The sequence below is a fragment of the Lepisma saccharinum genome, chromosome 28 (genome assembly GCF_977018435.1).
Source record: "Lepisma saccharinum chromosome 28, izLepSacc3.1, whole genome shotgun sequence".
Lineage (NCBI taxonomy): Eukaryota > Metazoa > Arthropoda > Insecta > Zygentoma > Lepismatidae > Lepisma > Lepisma saccharinum.
The window spans coordinates 8,946,582-8,960,998 of record NC_139256.1 but is presented as its reverse complement, the minus strand read 5'-3'; the positions used below and the strand labels follow the sequence as shown (position 1 = coordinate 8,960,998).

The 14,417-nt window shown below is 39.5% G+C and overlaps 1 protein-coding gene across 1 annotated transcript in view; it reads left to right on the top strand.

Moving 5' to 3' along the window:
* The first annotated feature begins 1,867 nt into the window (after positions 1 to 1,867).
* Positions 1,868 to 14,417, top strand: part of bbx (bobby sox) — an 87,434-nt gene continuing 74,884 nt past the window's right edge. The window contains exon 1 of the mRNA XM_083113590.1: positions 1,868 to 1,937. Within this exon, the coding sequence (XP_082969716.1) occupies positions 1,920 to 1,937 (18 nt within the window). The 5' untranslated portion in view covers positions 1,868 to 1,919. The remainder of the gene's footprint in view (positions 1,938 to 14,417) is intronic.

The window sequence follows — 14,417 nt, the reverse complement described above, 5'->3', positions numbered from 1 at the left end:
ATCCCTCTTCTCTTCTGCACTTATCTATCCGCTACTTCTTCTCCTCCCTCTCGATGTGTGTGTGTGTGTGTGTGTGCGCTCCAAGATGACGTAGTGGTAACGATGTCGCGTTGTAAACAAGGTGTTCCTAATTCGAGGTTCGTTCCCCGGTGGAGGCACATATAGTACTTAGTTCAAATTCCATTTGAAACTGGCCTCCCCGATGGCGCAGTGGTAGCGTCGTCGCCTTATAATCAAGGGGTCCCGGGTTCGATAGCCGATGGAGGCACGTAGTGATTCAAGTCCCACTTTAAACTGTAGGTCCAGTCTCGATTAGCCTTACTGTGCATAAAGTGGACTTAAAACACCAACTCAACTCAACTCAACTCAACCCTACTGAAAGACTTAATGAAAGTTGGATATGCAAATAAGAAACCGTCAATTCCATAACGAAATGCTCTTCAAACGCAGCCAAATATAGTGTTCACTTAACGGTATTTGGTATTATTATGTAAAGAAGTGGATATGAACGTAATAAGTTAAGATTTATTTGTCATAATCAATTAATCCATTTGAAACTGCCACGGGCTCCGGGTTCGAACCCCGGGCTGGGTGTTCTTTCTAAGTGTCCCTTCATCAATTTTATCATATCACTTATCCTCATCTTCGCGATTAGCCAAAAGTGGAAGAAAAGCGAAGTAAAATAAACTAAATTAATCAATATACTGTAATTCGTGAGGTTCCTATGATTGACGCGAACAGACAAAACATTATGTGAGAATGAGATTTACCCATGGTACCATACCGACTGGAGGCTCATAGTGGTTCAGATCCCACTTTAAACTGTAGGTCCACACCCGATTAGCCTTTCTGTTTATACAACAGACTTAAAGGCAGGAGGAACAGTATGTGTCCAGCCAGACGCGAGGACTCTAGACCGGGAGTACCCGCGGCGAGCTGAGGAAAGAGCCGTGTGCGCTGGACGGTCGTAGGAAGAGTAGAAAACTTAGCCTCACGCTTGTGGGAGCATTATTTTATTTGTTCTCTCTGGAACATCAAACTTCCGATGGCGTAGAAAAATATTTGAGGGGAAAGAGGTCACATTGAAGATTTCAGTTGTCAGAGGAAAAGCCGAAACTTGAAGTTGTTGCCGTTTTCTTTCTCCACAAGAAATGCATAAAAAAGGTAAAGTGCTCCCCTGTGCATAGCACCACGCCATGAAGGCGTATAGGGGGTGTGGAGGTAACGCCCCACACTTTATTGATAAGAAATGCATGGGATTCTGAAAATACGTATTTGTCATATTTTTCAAACATACTATCTAGATTAATAATCAACTTTAAAAAACCCTTTCCACTTGTAAAATGGAGAGAAATTTGTACTTTTTTGTCCAACAATGGTTTCTTTTAGTAGCAGTATTGATATAAATGCACAACTGGTGAGAAGCTGTCACTCAAGAACTTTAATAATAATAATAATAATAATATTAATAATAATAATAATAATAAATTAAGCAACAGATCTACCTGCGCATACTTCGGCCAAGACTTGCCCACCCACCTTGTACCGCTCCCTTTCACGAACCTAAAAATCCTGTTCCCTTAACATTGCAAATTACACACTTGCAAAGGCCTTTTTGCGTTATTTACAGCGGGCAGACTACACCATTTAGTGTCTGCATCATGCAATTCCTGAATTAACAGTAATGTCCGGTTTGTAAAAATAGCAACTTTTTTCCTCCCCCAGCGCGTGAAATTTCCCCGAGGCGGAAAATGAAATGGTTGTAACACTGAAACCGGCTCTGGCCTTGAGCTGTCGTGACGTCACATTACGTTTGCGTGGCTTTGCGTTTGCGCGAGCGATCTGATTTACGTCTGGGAGCGGTGACTTCGGGCAGAGTATACACTCGCGTGAAATCAAAACACTGCCATTTAACAAACATGCTCAAAGATAAAAAGGTAAGAGTGATATTGTTGATAGTCTGGAGATTTAAATGCTGTTGGAAATTGTTTCAAGAATGCGAAGAATTGGGCCCCAAGAATTGTTTAGAATTTTCATCAGATTGTGCACATGTTTTGTTCACGTACAAGGCTATTATGTCACTAACAAGTGTAAGAAGGTAGGGTAGTATATTTTTCAATGAACAAGTGTAAGTTGGGCTATGTTTGACCAGAAGTGTCGTTAACTTAGAGTACGTGCTTCATTGTCTTGGATTTTGGGTTACACGTCCCTCCGTCCACGCCGCTAACGACGCACATGTAGTTGTCAACAAATACTGCTCTACAAATCTAGTCCAATTTAAGTGCATGATATAAGTTATGATTTTAGTGCATATCTCGTATTGCAAATCAAAATTTAAAAAGTGCAGGTTTCGTTGCTGTCAACGATTGATTTGCTTTATTTTACCGCGCTTTTGTGACACTCTTTGCTAATTTGCGAAGATGGGAATGAGTGATGAATTTGATGAATGGACACTCTCATACATCCATGCTCAGACCGGGATTCGAACCAGGCACCCCTGGTGTCGTAGCTCGATGTGCTAACCACTCCGCCACGGGAGCCGGCTGCTATGAATGATTTTAACCAAATATTGTCAGGAATTGAAATACACTTCAGAATTCGTGCTATAATTAATATATTTTTATATTGTTAATTTATGAAGCAGTCAATATTGTGACATTTTGTTGTTAAAACTATTTAATCAACACTCCTTCGTGGCGCACTGAGGCATGGGTATTCTTTTCGAGTGTCCTTTCACCAATTTCATCATATCATTACTCATCCTCATCTTCGCGATTAGCCAAAAGTAGCAGTAAAGTGACGCCAAATAACAAAAATAAGAATTCAGTTGCTTTTAAGCAAATCTAGTGCTCAAAAGTCATTAATTTAGACATTAATTACATTAATTTATTTTAGAAGCATCGTTCGTGCTTTTCGGCTATTAAACAATTGAGGTACAATTTACCTGTGCGTATGGGTTTCAGAAATATGTGATAATGTTGTGGAAGAAACGGATGAATCCATTTTTTTTGACAACGGTAGAACTGTTTATATTGTTAAATGAATCTTGGAAATTGAATAAATATCGCGTAAATATATCAATTTAGTTGGTTTAACTAACTGACTTATGGTACTGCACTACTATTCCTTTGTTTCTTTATAAAATACGAATCATGATAATAGTTTGACCTTGTATAAGTTCATCTGCTAGTCAGTATAAAATTGTTGCAAGCAAATACTTTAGTCTCTCGTCCCATTTATTATATACTCGTGTGTCCTTTTACATTCTCAGCTTTTGTCATGTACATCGTTTTCGTCAACAAAGTATTGTTCTTCGCATGGCTCATGTTTTGCTGTACATTCATGTAGCATGAATCACTTTAGTATCGCGCCAGACAATGGATATCTTTTCAATTATAGAACTCAACCTCAGGACAAAGATAGGGTGCAAATACCACGCTGATGATGTCATATATTTCTAAAGAAATAGATTAGTCAGGTATATTTTATACATAGACACAGCCAATACCATTATATTGTTCTGTGAATGTTCTGTGTTATTTTTGCATTATAGATAGCGACGTGAAGCTTTCGTTTTAACGATAACACCGAAAAGGAAATCAAAATAAAATGTTTGAAATGTATTTGGGTAGGTAAAGGAGGAGGTTTTCGGTGTTTCGAAGTCGCGAAATAAAGCGAATTATGGCATTTTTCAGAATATCACCTAATTTTGCACTTTAACGCGAAAAACGCAGCGAATTATGCACTATAAACGGCGGATAACAGTGGAAAATAGTGGATGGATCTTGCTCAGGATAGGGACAGATCGAAAGCCTGTGTTGCTGCAACCTTCGAATTTAAGGAGGCTAGAGAGTTAGTTAGCTAGCAAGGTGACTGACCTCGTGACCTGATCACTGAGGGTGTCCACTTATTACTGCAACAAAGAAAACCTATAAAACGCCAATATCTGAGAGGTACCAGAAACCTGAACGAGATTGTGACTCGGCCTTCCCCGATGTTGTTGTAATTCGAGGGTCACTATTTATATTTTGAGCCTTGGCAACACTGATTGAAGTTAGGCGCGATTTGACGTTTGCACGGAATCGTCTGGCATTATTGACCATACTTCAAATGTTTTGTCAATAGCTTCATTTGTGTTGTTTATGTTGCCTTGGAGATTGCGCGACAACAATAAAATTGAATTAACTCGTGAACATTTGCGTGCGATGATTTTTTACGATTTTCGACGTGGATTATCAAGACAAGAGTGCATCGATCAACTTACTTCCACATTTGGCGATGAAGCCCCATCCTTTGCCACTGTGAAACGCTGGTATAACGAATTTAATCGTGGCCGCCATTCGCTCACCGACGAGATTCGCGAAGGTCGTCCAAAATCAGTTGTTGTTCAAGAAAACATTGATGCTGTGCAAAACCTAATACTGCAAGATCGTCATGTGACATACTGTGAGATTGAGTGAACCATAGGCATTAGTTCCACCAGCACATATAAAATATTACGTGATCATTTAGCTGTGAGAAAGGTATGTTCTCGTTGGATCCCACACAATTTGACAAAAACTCAAAAAGACGCTCGCGTCAATTGGTGCAAACAAATGCTCAATAAATACAATCGTGGTGCTTCAAAAGACGTATATAAGATTGTAACAGGTGACGAATCATGGATATATGCATATGAGCCGGAACGTAAACAGCAGTCGACTGTATGGGTGTTTCAAGATGAACCCTTTCGAAAAAAAGTTGTTCGCGCTCGAAGCACATCGAAACAAATGGTCGCCTGTTTTTTCGGGAAAACTGGTCATGTGGCAACTGTGCCTTTAGAGGAACGTAGAACGATCAACTCTGAATGGTACACAACAATTTGTTTGCCAGAGGTCTTCGGTCAAATACGGAAAACAAACAAACGCCGTCGGATCATTCTTCATCAAGACAATGCCAGCTGTCACACATCTCGTCTAACAACCGACTTTATGAACAGTCAAAAAATCGAATTGATGGGTCATCCGCCGTACAGTCCTGATTTGGCACCCAATGACTTCTTCTTGTTCCCGAATGTCAAGAATAAATTGCGTGGACAACGATTTTCGTCGGCGGAAGACGCCGTTGATGCGTTCAAAAACCATATTATGGAGGTGTGTCAGGAAGATTGGAAAAACTGCTTTGAAAAATGGTTCGAACGAATGCAAAAGTGTATTGACCATAAAGGTCACACAGAATTTCACGTTCGCTCCTTTCATTGTTAGGCTCAAAATATAAATAGTGACCCTCGTAGTAACTCTGTAGCCTTGTATTCATGGGGTCACTGGTTCGATCCACCCAAAGATTAGGGACATTGCATAGTGATTCTGATCCCACTGTTGGTTTGGCTTGCCAGAGCATAAAGTGGACTCACTACGAACAGCGTTTGATTGGTTGGTTTATTTTACTTCGCTTTTCTGCCACCTTTGGCTAATAGCAAGGATGAAGGGATACTCACAAAAAAACAACCATTTCGAGTCCGGGATTCGAAGCAGTGATAAATGCAGAGGGTTGTCCGGAGGAACCCCCACCGGAAACTAAAAAGTCCCTCCCGAAAATTTCAGCGACTTGGCATATTCGGACAATAGCTGAGAAATTTTGCAGGCATGTTTACTTTGGTTTACTTTCATTCACTTTAATTTCACGTAGAACGAACTTATTGTGTTGTTTTTTCGTTGTAATAAGCACTAATTCAGTCCGAATACGCGACCGAACGTACCACCGACAAAACGTACCTACCACCTGACCGGCTACCTGTGAAGGGTCTTCTAATGAGTCCAAAAATATTTGCGATGCTACAAAACGTACCACTTGATGGTTTTGCTGATTTCCATCACACTTTATCCACGCTTTGGACTGGCAAAATTACTACAGCATCTCATCCACGTCTCATAACCTTAGGTATGGGAGATCTTTTGGGAATGTAGCTCACTAAACATCATTCATCCTTGATGATAAAGCACTCTCTCCTCGTGGTGAGCTTGGTGGTAAGGCGCTAGAGGTGCTAAATTCACACACTTGAATGGCAACACATGACACTTGAGTTTCACACCCCCTAAAGACTGGATCAGCATGGGTAATGTAAGGATATACCTGTCTCTGTACTCCAACTGAAGATCTGCTGGGAGAGGTTATGCTTGTGACTGTACGTAGAGTCTGACTTGCGACTGCGTTAACACACTCTCCCTAGAACCTTCTCCTTTTTCTCTATTCAATCGTAACTTGCTCCTCAGTAACTGAATTAGAACAGCCCTCGAACTCTCTGCCTCCCAGACATTTATTGCAATTCAATTTACTAAACAAATGCACAGTCAGGACTATAGCCTCTTCCTGGATTTCGTACCGCTGATGACCAGGAAGAGCTTCGGTGCTGTCTGACACTGCATTGCTGTGATGTTTCTGAATCTTTCCTAATTGGAAAACGATGCTTCAATGACTGGAAGTTGGAGTTCGTTGTCCATAATAATTACAAGATACTACGGATCGTTACGATATATAGCTATTTTGGGGTGTTTAAAATCAGCTGTGGTTAAGCTGTCGTTCACATTTTTTCTTTTGTTTTATCTTTTCGTCTTTTTTTCGATTTTCGTTTTAGTTATGTCAGTTCTTACCTAGACTAACCTAACCTTTGTCTTGTAGGTTGCCTAGAGTATCGTTCTAAATCTTGGTAATTGGCGTGTCTTCCTCTCGAACCCTTTTCCTCGCTTCTTGCATACGCTTCTTCACATCCAACCGAGCATCATTTGGGACTCCACAAACGTGATCACTCGACGGGCCACTAACCACTTTATTCTCTTTTGATTTTAAGTTCAAGCGTTTTCCTTGAAGTGGTACGTTTTGTCGCGGAGTAAATATCTTGAAGGTAGGTGTTTATCTGAGTGGTACGTTCTGTCGGGACACCATTCAGTCCTCTTTTAAAAGTCAAAATAATAAACGCATTAAAATTACCGTCCGCTTTGTTAACTGCTAAATTAAGTAATGTGATGGATCAGGATGCACTTCGAGCTTGTGTGAACGTGTCAACTGTTGAGGAGGATATGCTGCAGAGATCTCATTCTTGAAATGGATAGTTCAACATAATTATACGTAATATAAGTTAATTGAATGTATACGGTGTAGGGACCAATTTTAAAATATTAGTATTGTTTTATTGGTATAATGTGATGCCTATAACATCCCCCCGGAAAAAAAGCGGCTGGATTGAACACTGATTCGAACCCAGGACCTCTGATGTCGTAGCGCGCTGTGCTAACCACTCCGTAAGATCGTTGAACACTCAACGCGACTAGTTAATTGTTACGTTGCGTAATACTGTTGAGGCCAGAGGGTACAACTTGATAAGATAAATTTTGGGGGGGGGGCAAAATCGGCATAAACAATACTTATATATGTAAATATACATAAAATGACAGTTCAACGTGAATTTGGGAGGGGCAAAAAGTGCCTTGCCCCACCACCCCCCAACTCGGCGCCTATGGTTGAGGGTGCATCGTTAAATTGGTATGGCTTTTCTTCATAATTCGGGCGTGTGCAAACACCATCGTTCGTGGCGCACGCACAACAATCAGTCTATCACACAGGGTTGATTTGGCGTTGCGGCCGTTCACGTACACCTATGGAAAAGCAGATAATTCCCCTCGTGGTCGAGCAATTTCCAGAAGCTCTGTCAAGGATTGAGCTGAGCGGCAACTGCACTTGAGCAAGAAGCCAAGGACGCAATCAGCGGCAACCTCCATACGCGCGTGCTTCTCAAGGTGGCAGACATAACCGGTATTGTTTTTCTTCCAGTTCTCGTGGGACTTGCTTGGACGCGGGGATTCGAAAATGGCTGTCATCTCGGTTGGATACTCTTTAAAGCATGTTGCAGCAACGTCGTGGGTGGATCCACGGGGAGGGTGATAGGGGCGATTGCCCCTCCCAATTTTTTAAATGTAAAGTTCCCCGTTCATATAGCACCGTGGCATGAAGTCACATTTAGGAACGTGGGGGTAAGGCCCCACACATTCTCGATCTCGGCGATTTTTAGAGATGATGCGATCGGCACCATGCTCCGGCCACCTTTATCCCTCAGGTTTGCCCCCAGGTACCCATTGATTTGAGGCTGGCTGAGCCCCAGAACCGTTTCATTCGGGGACAAGGTCGGAAAGATTACGACCTTAGTTCACCCATGAGGAATCGAACCAGGGTCTTCCGCGTGACAGTCAGACGCCCTACCGATTAGATCACCTCACAATTTTGGATATATTATTATGACTTAATATTTTTGAAGACTAAAATGATGTATTTTTTTCACCAACTTTAACAGGCTCTTTAAAGTTTGATTAAGTCCATGGTAGAAAAATCGGAAGTGGACCTACTATCCACTATCCACTATCCACTATCCAAAAATTAAATCTCATTGGAAAGCTTCAAGCATATATATTAATAACCGTTATCTGAAAATTATTCTTCATTGCATTTTCTTATTATAACGAAAGAATCACAAAAAAGTATAGTTTTTTCTTCAATTTTGCAAGAATGGGAAAACTACTTGCATGATCCACAACTTCATTCCCATACGGACTATCACCTACAACATTTCAGCAAAACAGCTGTCATCGGAATTAACCAATAGGATTTCTCAAATGACATGCACATTTGTTTATATTGACTTCATTCTTACAGAGGATGGAGTATAGTTCTTAAAGTCGCTTCTTTATACACAGTACATGCGTATAATTGCAAGGGATTTAATTCAACCTATATTTTCCGCTATGATGAATTTTCTATTTCTTTCGTGCTTCCTTGTGAAAGTGAACATTTTCCTCATCAAGTTTACGAAGCGTGAAAAACAACGCGAATCAATATTACGCTGTACGAATGACACGTTCATTCGTTAATACCCATAAGCCTTTGCGCGGGAAAAAAGCGAAGAATGATTCAAGATTGTATCTGATGGTTGCTCCCAACACAAAGCACAGTACCTGGTAACGTTCTGGCCAGCCAGGCCCTATCTCACGTAGGTAGATTTCCTATTACAAGACCTTTCTCGCCCCTGGACTAGGTACAGTGGGATCCATAAGCATTACCGTGCAAATTGTCCATCACCATGTTCGTGCACTTTATTTGACCCAATAAGAACTTCAAGAATTAAAAGAAAACTCAAAACAAGATGTTGACAATTTCTGCACCAGCATACATAAAAATTCATCGCTTAAAAACACACAGGATGTAAGAGAAAAATTAATGAAAATAGTGATGGACAATTTGCATAATAATACTCTTACAATGCGAAAGCAAAACTAGTAGCCGGGTAATAATTCTTCAAGAATTTTACACTAACATTTGTATTGACTGATTGCTTCTAATTCTGCTATTATGAAATTGTAGGCAAAGGAACAATATTTTATTCGCAATGAAAAAGCCATGTAAATGATATTTGTATTGACTTGCATTGCAGTGAAGAAATGTGGATGTTCACACACAAAACACATATTTTTGACCACGTGGTTGTAGAATCCTCATCTGAATATAATGAGGCAGAATGCGGAAAGTGGATACCATTAAAAGAGTTAGGACCTGCATGTCCTTGCACTTGCTGACCTTCCAACCTTGGACCATGTGCGTGAATATAATCGGCCGAAGACTGGGAGTGTTGGTCGTTTAGCAGAGCAAGCTAAGAGTTGAAAGTAGTTCAAGGTGATGGACTTACTCTCGCAAAATTAGGTCTAGCACGGACGTAGAGTACTACTATTTGTGTCTTCAAAAGTGATCAAGTATCACATGCAATTGATTGTGCTGTAAATGGAATACACGTTTCTCGTCTTGTATGTTACGAACCTTATGTGCATAGAGTATAAACTCTGTAAGCAATACTTATAAATTGTAGCGGCAAGTACAAGTATTTTGCTACCAAGTGACAATTCGAAGTTTAACAGAAAATTAAATCTTGTTGGGAATGGAAAATAAGATTTACATTAAGAAGCGGAAGTTGCTCATAAACAGAAAACTAGAAAGAATTTAGGAAAAGTGTCCTCTACGAAATGTAATCTTATCGAGGCAACGAGCTTCAGGAAGAGACTGAATTGTGGGTTTGTTGGATATTATTGAAAATTAAACTATAGTAAAAAATAGTCAAATACTAAGGAAAAATTGTTTAGCAATTGAAATGAATTTAAAAGGAAATGTAGGCTATTTCGTTGCTGAGGGAACAAAGATGATTTGTAAACTGTGAATTGCTATGGGGGAGTACTCTAAACGTGGTAATCCGAAATAATAATAATAACAATACTGTAAACTGTACTTCCCCAACAATAAAAACTGCCCATGCGTATTAATCTCATTATGTAAGAAGGTTTTTTTTTGTTGTTGTTTTTTGTGTTGTTTTGTTTATAAGTCCACTTTATCGTAACTGGACCTAAAGTTTTAAAGTGGGATCCGAACCACTATGTGCCTCCAACAGGTATCGAACGGAGCCTTTCGATTACACTACGCCATCGGCGCCAATCTCCGTGGTGTAATAGTTATCAGAACGTGCTACGACGTCAGAGGTCCCTGGTTCAAATTCCGGGCTGGGAATGAGTGTTCTTTGTGAATGTCGCTTCATCAATTTCATCATATCATCACTCATCCTCATCTTCTTCGGGATTTGCCAAAAGTGGCAGAAAAACGAAATAAAATCAATCAATCAAAGCTACGTCATCAGGGAGGCCCTGAGATATGTAAGAAGCAGCGAGAAAGTTGTAAATCTTTGTACTTACAATAAGCTCTGTGTATGCTACAGACATATTTTGCATGCAAATGCAGAAACCTGTAATGTTAATACCAAACTCTTTCGTTCTTTTCTGCGGCTTCTTTCTGTCTTACTAGCGCAACGTTTTCCCCCCGATGAAGCAACCATAAGTTGGTCAAGGTTAAGTGAAAAAAGAGCTTTTAAAATTGCCCTTGTGTACGTGTGAGTTGTATTGTTTCGCTCGTTGAAAATGTAAAACAAACCGAAATAAGTTGTTTGAAGCTGTGTTTTAGGTGATTTTTCATTCCATCGTTCATATGCTTACATTTCTAGACAATATATTTGCATTGTAGAGCAAAGGATGGAAATCTAGAAAGTGGAATTTCCACAGGTGGATCTCTCCGAACGTGATTGGGTGACGTTGATTGGGTGACGTCACGTGGACCTTGATTTTTTAAAGAATAATATTATTATAATTTTAATAATTTTATAGTAATAATTTGCAACATTTACGTTAACTTACGTTGAATCTTTCTTGCACAGCTTTACTGTGAAACGAGATACTTCAAAACAGTCGTAATTTTTAAAGGCCTTCATACCTCAAACGAAATTCTGAAATGTAAAATTTGTGTACCGCAAATCAACCGTACGATGCAGGGGACGTTCCTAGCAAAAATAAAAATAAAAAAAATCGTGATCATAATTTTCATAAATGGTTTATATGCATGCACGCGCGCATACACACACGTGCGAACATACCCTCAAAGTTCGTACTATATTTCAATGGGTTTTTCCGATTGTGGTGCCACTGATACCACAAAATTACTGTGATGTTGTTTCTTAAGCTAGATTATATTACAATCAGTGGTTTTCTCATGACTCCTGTATATATTAGGCCACCTAGTCATGGCCACTTTTTCGAAAAATTCAAAATCGCAAAATCCTTTTTTTTTTCGAAAACGAAAAAGAAAGCTCAAAAAAAATTTTGGAAACGGAAAACTAAAAATTTTTCGACAAAATGAAAACGAGAAATTTTTGGTTATGCGAAAACCGAAAATTTTTTTGAGGAACTAATATTTCTTTTAAAAAAATCGAAAAATTTCCTTTCGAAGTTTTACTTCATAAGGTCGAGTTTCCAAACCTGCCATCTTGTGCTAAATACTGCATTTCGCTGCCATATGCCGGAATATCGTGAGGGAAATTGTAACATGCACTCATACACCCTTCTTCGGCCACACTCCTCGTTTGATGTTCGGAATTTCTCTTTTGTTACGATTTGTGCTCAATGGTGAACAAGTATATAAGCAGTTTGAAATGTGTGTAGTACGTGTGTGCTTCTAAACACCGACATAATGCAATGTTTGTGTCTGATAAAAAAAAGGATGATTTGAGTACAGGCCAGGTCAAGAAGTATTTTGAAAATAAAATTATCCTTATTGACCTGACCTCTCCAGGAAGATGATGAACCTCACACCTAGCCTGCTTTCGTGGTCAAAAAATATGCTTTGCCCTTTTTTTAACCCTTCTAGTTTACCCACTATATGTTCTAAGGATTTTATTGTCTTCTTGTACCCGAGTTTATGTTGTAACACTTCCGTCACTTTTGTTTGTTCTGTAAACACAAAAAATAAAGTTATCGACCTTCTTGCTCCTCAAAAGAAAAACGAGGGAATTGTTTCCGCAATCCTAATTCAAAATGTTCCCTCCTGAGATCGAATTTGACCAACCAGCAATCAGTGAAATGATCTATTATGCACAACGTCAATAGAGTCGAAACTAGTTACAAATCTTTCTGGGACATAAATTCGTTATTTTGTTTTCACGTAAACGGTCGATATCTGACTGTCATCAAGGATAATACGTTTAGGCTTCCTACAAATACAAGATCTTGTCGAGTATAGACGTCGATAAAACGCACTTCCTGAGTAAACAAAGAGCATAGGTAAAATAGCAATCCAAGATTACTACGTTGACAGCTGAAAACTATTTTGCCGTCAGGTGCTGACATCTATAATAATCATTCCATCATTTAACCTGTAATATCTCTCATGTACAGTGAGATCCATGACAATTACCGTGCAAATTGTCCATGACTATTGTCATTAATTTTTCCTTACATCCTATGTGTTTTTAAGCGATGGATTTTTATATATGCTGGTGCAGAAGTTTTCAACAGCTTGTTTTGAGATTTCTTTTAATCCTTGAAGCTCTTATTGGGTCAAATATAGTGCACGAAAATAATGATGGCCAATTTGCACGGCAATACTCATGGATCCCACTGTGCACAGAGTAATGAAAGTGTAGGTAATGGTTTCCTCGTTTGCTTATGAGTTTGTCTTAATATCGCCTTGTGGTCATGCAGGGTAATCTGGACCAGACCTAGAGTTTAAAGTGAGGTGCGAATCACTGCAATGTGCTTCAAACGGGGACTCTAACACGGGTTCAAATGATTACAAGACTACCGTACGCCATCGGGAAGCCATGCCCATCTACTCCGCCACATGAACTGACCCAAGCTGAAGTGGATAGAGTCCTGCTGCACGTATCAACTTCCCAATCATTATCTTAAACTTCCAAATTACCCCAAAATATCAAACAGCTTGGATCTGTCTACAAGTTGGCATGAAGTTCCTCGTAAATTTAGCCCTATTACACGTGCTGCTTTCTGGAATATGATACGTCCTTAAGCTTGTGCATTCAAAGACAGTTACTCCCTACTGAAAGACTTAATGAAAGTTGGATATGCGAATAAGAAACAGTCAATTCGATAACGAAATGCTCTTGAAACGCAGCCAAATATAGTGTGCACTTAACGGTATTTGATATTATTATGTAAAGAGGTGGATATGAACGTAATAAGTTAAGATTTATTTGTCTTCTTTTTTACTCTCTCGTTTTTTTCCTTCATTTCACGTATCTTAATTTTTGTTAGGCAGGATGTCCTTTTCCCCTAAAGCCAATGACGCGTCCCCCAGATCGTGTCATAATCCCACAACAGCTTGTCAACTACTGTCCTATTACAAAATTTTACCGTTTTTAGTTTTACTGAAAACTTTACTTGATCTGCCACCCCCAATTATTTTTTTTCATCTAACAGTTTAAATACGTATGATGTATCTAGTGGTAAAAGTGACTTGGACAGCTAAAATAAATGAATTACTAAGGGAATATATTCTGATTCCCCTTCCCACCCGACCTCATCGCACATATTGCAGCATGGTGCCAAGGTATAAACTTTTTACGTATGTTTTAGAAAAATATACGTCCCACAAAATGTTCATGTTAGAAGAGAGAGAGAAATTAAGAAACAGAAAGTGATAAAGGGAGAGATAAACAAATCGACAACGAGAGAGAACCAGGGAAGATAAATTATTAACGAAAAACATAGAGAATCAGAATGCAAGAAGTAAATAAATTAAAAGGAAGAAAAAGTAAATTTTATAGTAACTACCATCGCCGAAGCAGAACCCACCCGAACGAAATTCTCTATCGACGCCGCTGGTCCCAAACAACCCCCCCCCCCCTCTGGACACACCACTAGACGCAAGCGTTCAGAAACTCCTAGAATTGAATAGCCCTTACTCGTCGATACGAAAGCACCGAGGAAATTAAAGAAATCCACTGAAATTTAACAGAACTAGTATATAAGATGGCAATATTGTCTCGAGAGTGACACATGACATTTCAG